General features: G+C 36.1%; 1 protein-coding gene across 1 annotated transcript in view; it reads right to left on the bottom strand.

The window, feature by feature from the left end:
* Window positions 1-5,956: 5,956 nt before the first annotated feature.
* The window catches only part of CGRRF1 (cell growth regulator with ring finger domain 1), a 60,393-nt gene continuing 51,082 nt past the window's right edge, over window positions 5,957-15,267 (bottom strand). Inside the window, exons 5-6 of the mRNA XM_037832672.1 lie at window positions 8,240-8,347; window positions 5,957-7,364 (exon numbers count right to left, since the gene is read on the bottom strand). Coding sequence (XP_037688600.1) covers window positions 7,044-7,364; window positions 8,240-8,347 — 429 coding nt within the window. The 3' untranslated portion in view covers window positions 5,957-7,043. The remainder of the gene's footprint in view (window positions 7,365-8,239; window positions 8,348-15,267) is intronic.

Below are 15,267 nucleotides of genomic sequence, written 5' to 3' on the forward strand. Positions count from 1 at the left end.
TTATATTGCGTAGAAGGTTTGGGAAGTTTTCCCCAACAATTTCTTTGAATACTCTTTCTAGACCTTTACCCTTCTCTTTCCCTTCTGGGACACCAATAAATGCTTAAATTTGGATGTTTTATTTTATCTATCATATCCCTGATATCCATTTTGATTTTTTCAATTTTTTTCCCCATTCTTTCTTTTGTTCTTTCATTTTTCGTTCTGTGGTCCTCGAGGAGGCTGAGTTGTTGTTTAGTTTCCTCTAATCTTGTATTGTGAGTATCCAGAATCTTTTTAATTTGGCCAACAGTTTCTTTTATTTCCATAAGAGCTTCTATTTTTTTATTTACTCTTGCAATTTCTTCTTTATGCTCTTCTAGGGTCTTCTTTATGTCCTTTATAGCTGTGCCATGCTCTTCTTCATGTCCTTTATATCCTGTGCCATGCTCTTGTTGTTTGTCCTTAGTTCTTTGATTAATTGCACCAAGTATTGTATCTCTGCTGATGTTTTGATTTGGGTGTTTGGGTTTGGGTTCTCCATATTGTCTGGTTTTATCATATGCTTCAAGATTTTCTGTTGTTTTTGGCCTCTTGGCATTTGCTTTACTTGATAGGGTTCTTTCCAGATATAAAAAATACTAATCTCTAATTTGTCAGATCTACAGCTTGGTGGCATACACTTTCTCTAACTAACCAGCAGATGGCATCCGTGAGTCAGCAACTCCCCTCAAGTCAGTTCTCCCCACCTTTGTCTTTGTGGTGTGTGGGGATCTGATCCTTACGGGGTTCAACTGGTGCACTAAATTTGGGTGTGTTGTTGGTGCTGTCCACCCTGAATGTGGGGCGTGTGTCTGGGTGGTTAGGGAGGCAGGGGAGCTTTAATAATCAAACCTCCCAGGTGTTCCTGGAGATTTAAGGCTGTTGCAAAAATCTAAGCCTTCATTTCAGTCTTGCCACAGATTGTCTCTTCCACTGACCCACAGGTCCTTGGTATTGGCGTAGGGTCCCTGGGATTTCCGAGCGGGTCCCACTTCTCAGCCGTGCTCTTCCAGGACCTCTGCTGAGGGAAGGTTGTGCCACATCACAAGTGTGCGCCGGCCCTCCAGGGAAGCCCTGGGCCACTGGGCCATGCAGGGGCGTTCCCAGCCTGCTGTAAAGATGGTTGAATGGGGCGTGTTAATTTCCCCCTTTTCACACAGCTCCGCCTTCCCAGCTCCAGGACAATTAACTGTGGGTGCACTAAAGGCCACTGTCCATGGCAGATATTGTGGTGTGTGCGTGGTGCTGCAGGAAACACTCCCCATCACACTGGGTTTCTTGGTGCAGCTCTGGGCTGTGGGTCAGGCCCCGGGCAGGAGCGTCCCCCACCCGCTGGGGAGATGGCTGCAAGGGGTGCAGTTTCTTTCTCCTTTTGGCTCCCCTCTGCCCTGCTGGCAATCAGCAGCAGGCTATCCTTCACACCAGACACTGAGATGTTGGCACAGTCTGCTCCTGCCATGCTTCACTGTGCGGTTCTCACTGTTGTAACCACAGCCACTCCCAGTTTTTTTGTTTGCTTGTTTTTAAAGGAACCAGTCCGTCTCCAAACACCAACCCACAGATTCCCCACACCGCAGCGTGGCCGCCAGACTTTCAGCCAACTCACTCACTCGTTTCAGAATGCAGACTCCCGGTTTCACCAAATGCACTGTCCCTGTGGATTTAGCAGACCTTGTCCGGCTGGTGCATCGCTGGAACTGGGGTTCTGGGTCACTTTCTGGCTTTTATCTAGCATTTTTCACAGAGGTGTTTTTTTGCCCTGTCTCTCTTAGCCGCCATCTTAGGTTCCTCCCGGTCAACTGATTTTTGACGTGGTTGCCAAGACTATTCAATAGAGAAAGAACAGTCTTTACAAGAAATGGCACTGAGACAACTGGATATCCACGTGCAAAAGAATGACGTTAGACACTCCCCTTCCTCGTATGATAAACAAAAATCACCTCAAAATGGATGGATAATAGACCTAAATGTAAAACTTGAGTGCTTCAATGGACAAGATTAAGAAAGTGAAAAGAAAGCCCACAAAATAGGAGAAAATATTTGTAAATAATCTATCTGATAAGGGGCTGTATCTGAAATATATAAAGAATACTTATGACTCCATAATAAAAAGTCAAATAACCCAACTTCAAAATGAGCAAAAGATATGAACAGACATTTCTCCAAAGAAGACATAAGATGGCTAATAAGCACATGAAAAGATGCTCAACATCATTAGCCATTAGGGAAATGAAACTCAAAACCACAATAGGATACCACTTCATACCCACTAGGATGGCTATAATAAAAAAGACAGATAATAGCAAGTGTTGATGAAAATGTGAAGAAATTGGAACCCTCATACTTTGCTGGTAAGAATGTTAAATGGTGCACCTTATTTGGAAAATAGTCAGGCAGTTCCTCAAAAGGTTCAACATGGAATTAGTGTATGACTTAGCAATTCTACTCCTAGGTATACACACAGGAGAACTGAAAAATAGGTCCACACAAAAAACATGTACAAGAATATTCATAGTAGCATGAGTCATAATAGCCAAAAAAGTGGAAACAACCAAAATGTCCATTAACTGATGAATGGATAAACAAAATGTAGTATATCCATTGATGGGATATTATTCAGCCATAAAAAGGAATGAAGTACTGATACATGCTACAACACTATGTTAAATGAAAAGACTCCAGTCACAAAGTACCACATATTGTATTATTCCATTTACATGAAATGCCCAGAATAGGCAAATCTTTAGAGACAGAAGGTAGATTAGTGGTTGCCAGATGGGGGGATCAGGGTGGTGTGACTGCTAACAGGTACAAGTTCCTTTTGGAGGTGATGAAATTCATGTTCTGAAATTGATTATGGAGATGATTGCACTACTGTGAATACATTAAAACTTTAAATGGGGAGAATATATGGTGTGTGAATTGTATCTCCATAAAGCTGACACAAAAAAGGCCATGCAGCTTTTGCCTTGTTCACTGGAATACTTGCTCTTGGAGCCCTGGGTCCCCATTTAAGAAGTCTGACTTTCCTGAGGCCACAAGACTGTGGCAAAATCCAAGCCTCATGGAGAGACCATGTGTTGTCCCAGCTCAGCCCATCTTTCCAGTCATCACAGTCCAGGCAGCAAACATATGAGTGAAGAAGCTTCAAATAATACCTGCCTTCAGGTTATTGGAGTCTTCCCAACTAAGGTCCCAGGGCAAGCCCATCTCTGCCATACCCTGTTCCAATACCTGACCAGAGAATCTGTGGGCATAATGAAGTGGTGGCTGTTGTATGGCACTCAGTTTTGGGGTGGTTTGTTAAGCAGCAGTAGATCATTGAAAAGACCATTCTTCCGGTTTACCTTTCACCTTGCTGTTTACCTTTCACCTTGCTCCCAGTCTGCTAGTTCCTCCCTCATCTCTGAATGTTGGAGCATCTTAAGTCTCTATCTGTGGACTACTTTTATTCCTATGCTTACTCCCCTGGCAATCTCACGTCTCATGGCTTTAAATTCCATGCTGATGACCCCCAATTTATACCTTCAGTCTAGAACTCTCCCTTGAACTCCAGTATAGTATATTTATCTGCTTATTTGACAGGTCTTACTTGGATTTCCAACTAGCATATAAAACAATAAAAATGAAACTGCTCTTTTCCTCTAAACCTGCTCCTTTTTCAATTGTTTCCATCTTGGTAAATTCCAACTCTCAGCCTCCTAGTTGTTAAGGCCTCTTTGCCTAGATATTCACATGGCTCCCTTCTTGACCTGCTTTAGGTCTCTGCTAAAATTCCTGGTGAGGTCTTCCCCGACCACCTTACTTGAAGTAGTTACCCCATGTCCACCTTTCACATTCCCTACCCAGTCATCCCAGCTTTTTTTTACCTTAGCACATACCAATATATCTTTTTCTAATTTGTCTATATCTCTCTACTTCAATGTAAGCTCCAAGAAGGCAAGACTTTTGCCTGCTTTATTCACAGCAGTATCCCCAATGCCCAATGTATAATATATTGGCACTCAGTAGTGATTTAATTATTGAATGAATAAACAAGCAAAGATCAAGGGTGTTAGCCTCAGTAGGAAGATATAATACATCTCCACTTTAGAGGAAACGAGAAAAGAATGTCTACTGGCCTTGAATACCTAAGCAAAGTGTTAACAGTGATACCTTTCATATATAGACCTTACTATGTGTAACAATGTGCAGGTCTGAAATCTTTACACATATTAACTGATGTAATCATGTCAACAACCTATAGGTAGGTTCTATTATTATTACCACTTTATAGACAAGGAAAGTGAAGCACAGCAAGGGCAAGTAACTTGCCCAATATGACTACTATTCAGTGGCAGAGCTGGAATAAAAACCCAAGATGTCTGGCTTCAGAGCCTATGTTCTTAACCTCCAAACCATACTGCCTCTTGAAGATTCTTTGCTAAAAGTGATAGAGCAGTAAGTTTATAATGGGCTCCATTAATTGGTTAGGCCATTTGACCTGTGGTAACAGCAGTGAAGAAACTGATAGTTAAGCCAAGTTTGTGGGTTGGTGGGGCAGGTAGGGTAGAGATGTCAAGAAAGCAAGCTGAGATGAAAATATGTTTGAAGTATATGAGCAGGGAATCCAGGGGCAAGCTAATGAACTATTAGACAAGACCCAGGGGCCCAGAACTAGAGGTCACAATAACAAGTAGGAAAGATTCAGCTGGCACATGCTATAGGGAGAAATGGAAAGATAAAGACATAGAAAAGGGGATTTAGTGTTCAAAACTTGGGAAATGGAGTTAGGGGATGGTCCAGAGGGACAGGCACCCATCCGAGGCAGAAGGACTGAGTTACTCTAAGGGTACAGGTGGAATCATCTCCTCCTACCCTTCCCAAATCACAGTTTATCTGTGTTGATGCCTCCAATTTCCACAAGCCAAGACAAAGCTCTTCATTTCACAATTAATGGTAAAGCTTAAAAAAGAAGATAACCCCATGGAAAGTAATTCAAGGACTTGTGTTCAGTCATTAAGTAACAGTTTTAAGTTCCTTCCTTATATCTGGTTTAGACATTAAAGACTCTCAGGAGAAGGTTGGGCAGAAAGGTCACTGAAGCAGGGGGGTGGCTAGACACCTTTCAAGTCTGCTTAGACACCAACCCCTGGTTGGCATTTTTGGAAAGGTAGCAACTCATCCATAGAAACCAAATATTTTATCTAACAATCCATTCAAAGCAAATGCTTTAACAGATGTTCTTACAAAATGTGTCGTTATTCACTGCTAACAGAAAATTCTGGCATAAGCCTCTAGGAGTCAGTGTACTTTTTAATTGATTACTTATCAAATTCCTCATATTTATTACCACTGAGGGCAGGAAAAACAATTACTTGAGTTACAGCAAGAAGAACTAAGAGCAAATGATCTTTAAAAGTTATGCAAAATGGAATAAGATTGCAGGGTCTGTAGAATCTTTGTGGGTAGATCTCAAATAAGAAAGCAACTAGTTGTCTAGGACAATTTAGGTATAAATAGATCTGTACATGGAAGTAGGGTGGTTACAATGGATAAAATGATCTCTGGGAATTCCCTCAATTTACACCACAAAATGAGTTTTCAAGAGTGTTATACCATTAGTTAACTGCAGTGGCAGGGTTGAAACAGAGCCTAAGGAACTACCAGAGGTGAGGATGTACTTCTAATAAACCATCAATGCTTCTTCTAAAAATAAATACTTTGAGGTCAGGAGCCTTGCTGATTCTTTGTGCCCAGACTTTCCCAAATTATGTGGCCCATAGAAAGTATTCATTTTTTAGCTGTTGAATGTAGATGAAAATTTGGTTAGGTTTATAAAATAATGGGGGATAGTTAATGTCTTCTTGAGTCCTAAATTTGAGGGGAATAAAATGGTTCCATGTGAAAACACTGATACAAAGGTAAAGCATTAATACAAACAGGACAAAAGAGGTTTGGCATCTCCCTAAATATCAGTTTATTTGCCATGACCTACTTTCTTGAAGGTGATGTCTACTGAATACACAGGCAGCTCTAGTTTGCCTTTCTTTTTTCAGTTATTTTGGAAAGAGTGGGAGATGGGTCTTTTTTGCCTATTAGGTGCCTCAACTCTTCATGGATATCATAACAGATGAACAAAATAATTTACTTTTCAGAAGAGAATGGGGTTTATTTGTAATAAAAATACACTAGAAAAATAATTATTACTGAGGTTTCTCGTAGTGAATTTTCTGGCTCCAAAACCCCTCCAATTTTGGATGGATTCACTGTGCAGGAGGAAATCTAAGGTAGGACATTATGAGTCTCACAGAGAAAATGGATCTTCATTGGTAGAATACACTACATTTTATAAGATGTGCCATTCTGCTTATCTAATCACATCTGACAAGAAATTTTACTTTTCAAATTTTATATCTGCCTCTCAGATGAGTATCATCTTAATCTATGATACAATGACAACAGTCAAGAATTATATCTTGCATTTATGATTTAAGAACTTATATTTAAAACTTGAAACTTTGGTTTATGTAACTACGATAAGGGAAATTAGAAACCAAACAGATGGATATTTAGAAAAACAGATACTTCAGGAAGGAATTGAAGTAAGGAACCCTTCTAACTCCTTTGTAAACTGTGGGACATATAATTACTTTAAGAATTAAGTTTTTGTATTCCAGAATATGTCAAAGAAGAAACACCTAGCAATCTTAACACTTTTACGTCCCCTAAATTTCGGATGGACTGCTTTTCAAAAAGATTGTTCTAATCAACATTATATGACATTCTCTAATTGATAAAAGGCCAAATGTTTCATCTCAAGAGACAAATTTTTATGATTAACAAAGATGGTATTCCAATAGTTACCATACTGTGCAGGAAGGAATAATTAATTTTTATCATCCAAGTACTGCACACATATGAAGTTAGAATATAATTTTCACTGAAGGTCAATACTGTAGATTCCATGTTATGATGAATTCCAAAAACACAAATTTCTGCATCTTCAGTATAAAGTGTACTTTTGTGTTTTAACAACATCCTCAAAGAGTTTTCAGCTTGTCTTTATCTTGCTCTTTTTGACTACAGAGTGCAAAAGACTCCTGAACAAACTGCCTGCACATTGGGCACTGCTGAAAATATTTAACACAGCCATCACACAAGCACGTGTGTCGACACGGCAAGAGCACCCAGTTCACTGTCCCATTCTGGCAAACAACACAGTCCTTAATGTTCTCCTCAGGTGTCTCCACTTCACTTTCAGCTAGTCCAGCTTTTTCCAACAAACTTCTTTCTGTGTCTTTTTCTTCTGGGGAAGAATTGCTTGAGGGAGTGGAATTATTATTTGCAGACATGAAAAGTTGCTGAAAATCAAAGACACAAGTTTAAAGATAATTACAAATGACATTTACTCCTTAAATCTGGGGGTCATAAAAGCTGCTCAAAATTTATGACCAAGCCCCCCCACCCCCCAAAAAAAGGGGAGGACTCCTTTGCAGGAAAGAAGGAAACCAGGAAAAAGGAAAATGACAGGAAAATTTTTCCTTTAAAATTTCTAAAATTTGAGGTCTTTTTAAGCACATGCGTGGTGGTTTGGAGCTATATGTACCCCAGAAAAACATGTTCTTAAACTTAATCCATTCCTGTGGGTGTAAACCCATTATAAGAGGACCTTTTGATGATGTTCCTTTAGATAAGGCATGGCCCCCCTCAATGAGGATGGGTCTTAATCCTGTTACTAGAGTCCTTTATAAGCAGCATGAAATTCAGACACAGAGAGAGAAAGCTACAGAAGGAGCAGCAGCCAGAAGAAGAAATCAGTGGAACCCATTAGACAAGGGAAGGGACACAACAGGCCACCATGTGTCTTGCCATCTGACAAGCTTAGGGACTGCCAGCAGCCAGCCCCAGAACACCAGTCTTTGGGGAAAAGGCATTGCCTTGATGATGCCTTGATTTGGACTTTTTTTCTAACTTCAAAACCATGAGCAAATAAATTCCCAGTGTTTAAGCATGGTATTTGCTTTAGCAGCCTAGGAAACTAAAACAACATGCCACAGAAGGAAAGCAAAGCAAGGCACCACAAAGAAACACCCTGTAAAACATCTCTATTTATAACATTTAATTAGCTATCTTTCTATAACTCACTGAAAAATCTAATTATCTCTTTACAGATAGCCATTCTTTGAAACTCTACAAACAAAAGAAATAGAGATAGGACTTACAGAGTACAACTTACCTTTAGATCATAAAATTGACCTTGAGCCAGGAGTAAATATTGATACAATATTCTGCAGGAAAGTTGATAAGTCTTATCAGGAATATGAATTACTGATACCATTGAAATCTAAAATAAAAATTGAACACTGGTTAGTACTTAACCTCCTCATATTATTTCAAAGACATGTGAAAAATGCATCTCAAATAAAATTAAGGGGTTGATAAACTGGAAAATTCACACTAACCGATTTAAATTACAGTCTCTTCTGAAGAGAAACCAGTTACCCACTTATTTTGCCTGAGTTATTTTAATTATGATAATTATGAGCTAGCTATAAAAAATCCTGAAAAAAGTCTGTATTCAAAATAAGTAAGCCTACCTCCAAATTAGATTATTACATATAGTTATTTGAAAAAGGAAAACAAGAAAAGACATGCTCAACAGACATTAAGTTACTGATGCCTCTAAAGGCAGTTTCTTAGGAAGAAGAGTGAACAAGGAAGGTTAATAACAACAGAAAGTAAAACACTAAAGTATTTTTATTTCTTTATAAATTTTGTTAATAATAAAAATTATCGTAATTAAGTACTCATTTAAAGTGAGATCAGTATTGGCCTACTGTCCATAAATATAGATGAGAGATAAGCACGTGAAAAGATGTTCAACCTCATTATTTATTAGGGAAATACAAATCAAAGCCACAATAAGGCACGCTACACACATACTGGAATGGCTAGAATTAAAAAGACTGATCAAACTAAGTGTTGGTAAGGATGTGGAGAAACGAGGACTCTCTCATAAACTGTCGGTGGGAATGCAAAATGGTAAACCACTTTGAAAAAACTAGCAGATTCTTTAAAAGCTAAACATACACCTTCCATATGATTTAGTCATTCCACTTCTACATATTTACCCAAAGAGAAATGAAAGCATATGTCCACACAAAGATTGGTATTGGAATGTTCATAGCAGCTTTATTTGTAATAGCTAAAACTGGAACTGAACCAAACATCTATCAACAGATGAGCAAATTGTGGTATAGCCATACAATGAAATGTAATAAAAAGGAATCTTTCAAGTACGGATACCAGCAACAATAAGCATGAATCTCTAAGTATGCTGAGTGAAAGAAGACAAAGAGTGGATGGCATATGATTCCATTTATAGAAAAGTCTCGAAAATGCAAACTAATATATAGTGACGGAAACAGATCAGTGGTTTCCTGGGGACTGATGAGTGGGGGAGGGAGGGAGCAGAGAGAAGAAGGAGAGAGGAATTACAAAGAGGTCTGAAGAAGTTTTTGGGGGTGATACATATGTTTATTATTTTTATTGTGGTGATGCCATATACATGTCAACACATCACATTATATATTTTAAATATGTGCTTTTGTACGTCAATTATACCTCAACAAAGCTTTTAAAAGGTTAGAAAACCTCCCAGAAAGTAGGAAGAGAGAGAGAGAGAGACAAACACGGAGATACAAAAGAGGATAAAACAAACACAGAGAAACAGTGTCTAGGAGGCCTAATAGCTGAATATAGAAATTCCCAGAAAAACAGAACAGAAAAAATGGAGAAGAAATTATCAATTAAATAATTCAAGAAAATTTCCCAGGATGGAAGGACAAATGTTTCTAGATCAGAAGGGCCAAATGAGTACCCAACACGAGAGCTGAAAACAGAATCACACCAAAGGCAAACCACTGTGAAATTTCAAAACACTAAGAACAAAGAGAAGATTCCACAGAAAGATTTTGTTCCGAAAGGGAAAAAACAGGTCACATACAAAGTATCAGGAACCAGAATGGCCTTAGAGTTCTCAACAGTGACACTGGAGGTTAGCAGACAATGAATTAACACCTTCAAGAGTCTCAAGGAAAATTATTTTAACAATATTCTATAACAAAACTATCAATTCAGAGTGAGAGTAAACATTTTCAGATATGTAAAGTCTCCAAAAATTGTTCCAGGCAGTTTAGGGCACCCAGCAGCTTTCTCTCATAATATTTTGTATGATTTATTCTGTGTATGATTCTTGAAAATTAAAAAAATAGAGTCACTTTCACTATAAAGGAGAGTCACTGCTGAAAGATTTCTTAAATGAAGTATCACTGTAGGCAAAATTGATTATAAACATAAGCCATTAGTTTACACATACTTTTAAAAACTTTATTATATAATACTTTACTATAATAATTCCCTAAGAATATGTGCTGCCTCTGAAATTATACTGTAAATTCCTCAAGAATAAAAACCTTATCTTATACTTCTTTTTGTATCATCAAATTTTTCAAGAAACTATAGAAAGTAAAAAATAACCATTATGCTTCATTTATTTATAAAATAACCTAACAAGTTTGAGTATGTCACATCTGTCTTCTAATATTTCCAGTTAACAGTATAAGACAAATAAATTATGTTCTTTAGAAGATAAATTATATTAAAATAAATTCAATACAAAAATCTAATATGCACAAGTCAACAGCATTCTTACATAAAAATAATAACCAATTAGAAGACATAATGAATGAGAAACACTATTTATTATTCAGGAATAAGTTTAACAAGAAACGTTTAAAACCTAAATGAAGAAAATCATAAACACTCCAGAAAGGCACACAAGTAGATGTGAACAAATGAAGGACATCTCTTGTTCTTAGGCAGGATGTCCCAGCATCATTAAGTTTAAGCTAAGTTAATTTACAAATTTAATGTGATCCTAACAAAAATGTCAATGGGCTTTTTAATATAGAGCTAAATTCAACATACGGATGCTAAAATTCTAGCATGGAAAAATAAACAGACAAGAATAGCTGGGAAAACACTGAAAATGGAGAGCCATGAGCTCAGATATTAAAAATACTACAAAGTACTACAAACTGGTGCATGAATAGATAAACTGATGGAATAGAATAAACAGTCCAGAAATAGACCCAACTATATGTAAAAATATGATAAAGGTGGCATCTCCAATCACTAGGGGACAACTGGATATCCATTTGGAAAAATGTAAAATTAGATAAATTCCTCATGCACAAGGATAAAACTCAAAAAGCATAAGATCTAAATGTAAAAAAAATAAAACTATGCAAGTATTAGAAGAAAATGGGTGAATTCTTTTTTAGTCTTGGTGTAGGACAAGGCTTCTAAACTATGACTCGAACCTCAGAAGCAGATAAGATTGATAATTTTGGCTACATAAAAATTAAAAAGTTACATAGCACAAACAAAAAATAACCATAAGCAAAGTCAAAAGACTTAAAAAAATTGGGAGAAAATATTCATAACATATATCACACATTAAGAGTTAATATCCCTAGTTTATGAAGAACTTTTAAAGGCTGAAGATAAAATAACCAAAAATACTATAGAAAAAAATGGACAAACAGCATGAACAATTCACAAAAAAGATATAAACATGGCCCTCAAGCATGTTAAAAGATGTTCAAGTTCACTCATAATAATATAAAAGCAAACTAAAACTTCAGTTAGATACCATTTTTTACCCATTAGATTGGCAAAAATTCAAAAGCTTGTCAATACCGTCTATGGAGAAACAGGCCCTCCCAAACATTGCTGGTGGAAATATTTAAAAAAAAAAAAAAAAAGGTACAATCACAATGGAGAGAGCTTTGGCAAATCTAACAAAACAACATGCATTTACATACAACCCCAACAATATTAAAGTATACGTGCACAGTTTATTCATTATTGCAGGACTGTTACTGCAAAATACTGGAAGCTACATGAATGTCTAAGCATAGGAGATTCGTTGAATAACTATGGTACATGGACACATCGAAACAATGGAGTACTACACAGCTTTTAAGAAAAATGTGAGGAAGATCTCTATGAGCTGATATGGAGAGATTTCCAGGAGATATTAAGTGAAAAAAGAAAAATGTAAAAGAGCATGTTATGTAAAATAAGGTTTCAAAAATAAACTCCACAGATTTAAAAAAAAAATTCCCTTCAAATATTAAGAACATACAAAGTATATTAAAGAAATGTACATTTAGTCCTCCAGGTAGCAAGGCAAGCATTTGAAGCCTATAGTTTCTTGTTTTGGGGATTTTTTTCTGTCATATGATTTATTTTTAAAGGGTTTATTAAAAATTTCACTAGGATTATACTTTTCTCTAAGAATTCATAGCTGACAAAAATTTTTTTCCCCAATTCTACTTAGAATTCCCCCAGTGATCCATTTGCTATTTTTCCAGAGAAGTGCCAATAAGGTAAATTTAAAATATTGCTTAGAGCATAATTGCAGAATCCATTTAAATGTGGTCTTTCAAAATGCTTAAATTATGACACAGAGCTTGTGTTATCCTGGAGCTTAAGCCAAATCATTCAAATGTCTTGAGAAGACATCATTCAATACATAAATACATGCTTTGAATTTTATTCAACTTTCCTACTGAGTACATATGTGTGCATTCATATAAAGAAACTTAATTATCCAATCATCTTACATGTAATGGTTTGTTCCAAACCCTTGCATCTCCTAGCATATTTCCCACTGAGCTCTGATTTCTTGACTGCATTGAAAATCCCATAATCCTTTTTCTAACTTAATATTTGGAGACCCTGTTCCTTGGCTGGTCTTTTCTCCAAGCTCTTGTCTTGTCAGTCAAATGTCTAGCATGTATTTCTTTACCTATCGCCCAATTTGTATAAAACCCACATAAAACCCTAGAGAGTCTCAAGAACAGTCTTACCTCCGTTAATAATGTGTTCTTATTTATTGAGAATGGTTTTGTGCTAAGGACTATGTTAAGGATTTAAAAATTAGTGGATTGATTCCATTTGTCCTGTTGCTTTCATAATTCAAAATAAAATAACTTTGTATATGAGTCTCAAAAAAAAAAAAAAGAGCATGTTATATAGCATGTTACTTTTTGTGTAAGAAAGAAGATATACATATCATTATGATAAGAAACACAGGAAGGAAAAACCAGAAAATACTTAAGTGGTTATTTACAAGGATTGGGGTGTGGGGAGAAAAGGGTGGAAGGGGAGGAATATGGAAGGAAGCAACATCTCTCTAAGTATATATCTCTTCGTACAGTTTTGAATTGGGGAGGACTAATCCAAGTAACTTACAGAACACAGTGTTTCATATAAACCCTCAGTGTTGGGCAGGGAGGAGGGAAAAGGCAGTTTGAATGCCAAAATAATTAAACTCAGAAATCAACTATAGACCATTAGGGAAAAAGAACAGGAATTCATGAGTACAAAGAAATAACAGATAAATAAGCAAACAAATAAATGGCAAAGAAGGGAAGTCCCCTGCTTACAGTAGAAAGCTACAGGTTGACTTGTATATATGGGAAAAATGCTCAAGTTGGAAAATAATTATTTTGCAACCGTCATGGTAAAGATAGGAGCTGGCGGGAATCATCAATCCAGGGGTAAATTTTGATAAGAAGCAGGATATTTGTATGGTCTTAAAGTGTCTCCCTGCATACTGCCTATTAGTTGCAAGAAAAGAAAAAAGCTGAACAGTGGAGAAACTGGAAAACATCCTGACCGAGAGATCAAAATTAATATCAATGAGGGAAAGAACATGCCTCCAGATGTTATCATATCTGAGAAGGAGACAGTGTCACCTGTGCAGTATTCTGGTTGAAAATGCATAATTTTATTCCAAATCTAGTCAAGAGAAACATCAGACAAACACAAAATGAAGTATGCTGTTTTGTTTTTTTTAAAAAAGGTTGCATGCATATAACTGTATTCTTCAAAATTGCTAATGTCATAAAAGACAAGGAAAGGTTGTATAAATGTTAAAAGAGCTTAAAGATACAGGACCAATACAATATCTGACCCTAGACTAGATCCTGTACTAGAGTGGAAAATATATTATAAAGAACATTGTTAGATAGACTGACAAAATTGGAATACAGACAATAGATTGGATAAAATATTATATTGACGATATATTTATGAAGTTGGTAACTGTACTGTGGTTATGTAAGAGAACATCCCTATTTTTAAGAAATATGCACTTAAGTATTTTATTTAAAGGTAAAGAATCATGTGTGCTACTTACTCTCAAATGGTTTACACACAGATATACAGATATACACACACACACATTTATACATACATATATACCCACACATATATATATACATATGACAGGATTGGTAGAACATAGTATGTTATAACCTCATAATACTAATCCTGTCATTTTAATGTAATATTAAAAGTCTCTGAAATTATCACGCTAATTATAAAAATAAATATAATTATAGATACATATTTGACATAGAAAAGATACTTAAAATATATTACTAAATGATAGGCCACAAAATAGTATGTATAATTTGACACCATTTTTGTTTAAAAATTACAACTATAAATGTCTGGAAATATGCATACAAATGTTCATAGGGGCTATCTTTGGATAATAGAATACAGGTACTTAAGCTTTTCTCTTTTTGGCTTAACTACATTTTCTAATTATTTTCCTACTATGAACAAGTGTTATTTTAACAGTAAAGAAAAAACAATGTAATTAAGTACCAATAAAAAAATTTTAAGTCAGAATCTTGCACTAAAACTCCCTGCTTTCCTTTATCTATCTAAAACAACAAGCTGGTTCCTAATTGTACTATCTAAATATAGTTCTTTTAAAAATTATTTTAAAATTTTTATTGTGAGAACATATACAAACTAAAATTTCCCATTTTAATCACTTTCAAGCATACAATTCAGTGGTATTAATTACATTTACATTGTTGTGCTACCATCACCACCATCCATTACCAAAACTTTTTCATTATCCCAACCAGAAATTCTGTACCAATTAAGCATTAACTCCCCATTCTCCACCCCTTCCCCAGCCCTGGTAACTTGTATTCTAGCTTCTGACTCTATGAATTTACCTATTCTAATTATTTAGAATCAGTGAGATCATACAGTATTTGTCCTGTTGTGTCTGGCTTATTTCACTCAACATGGTATCTTCAAGGTTCATTCATGTTGTCACATATATCAGAATTTCATTCCTTTTTATGGCTGAATAATAATCCACTGCAT

The sequence above is a fragment of the Choloepus didactylus genome, chromosome 4 (genome assembly GCF_015220235.1).
Source record: "Choloepus didactylus isolate mChoDid1 chromosome 4, mChoDid1.pri, whole genome shotgun sequence".
NCBI lineage: Eukaryota > Metazoa > Chordata > Mammalia > Pilosa > Megalonychidae > Choloepus > Choloepus didactylus.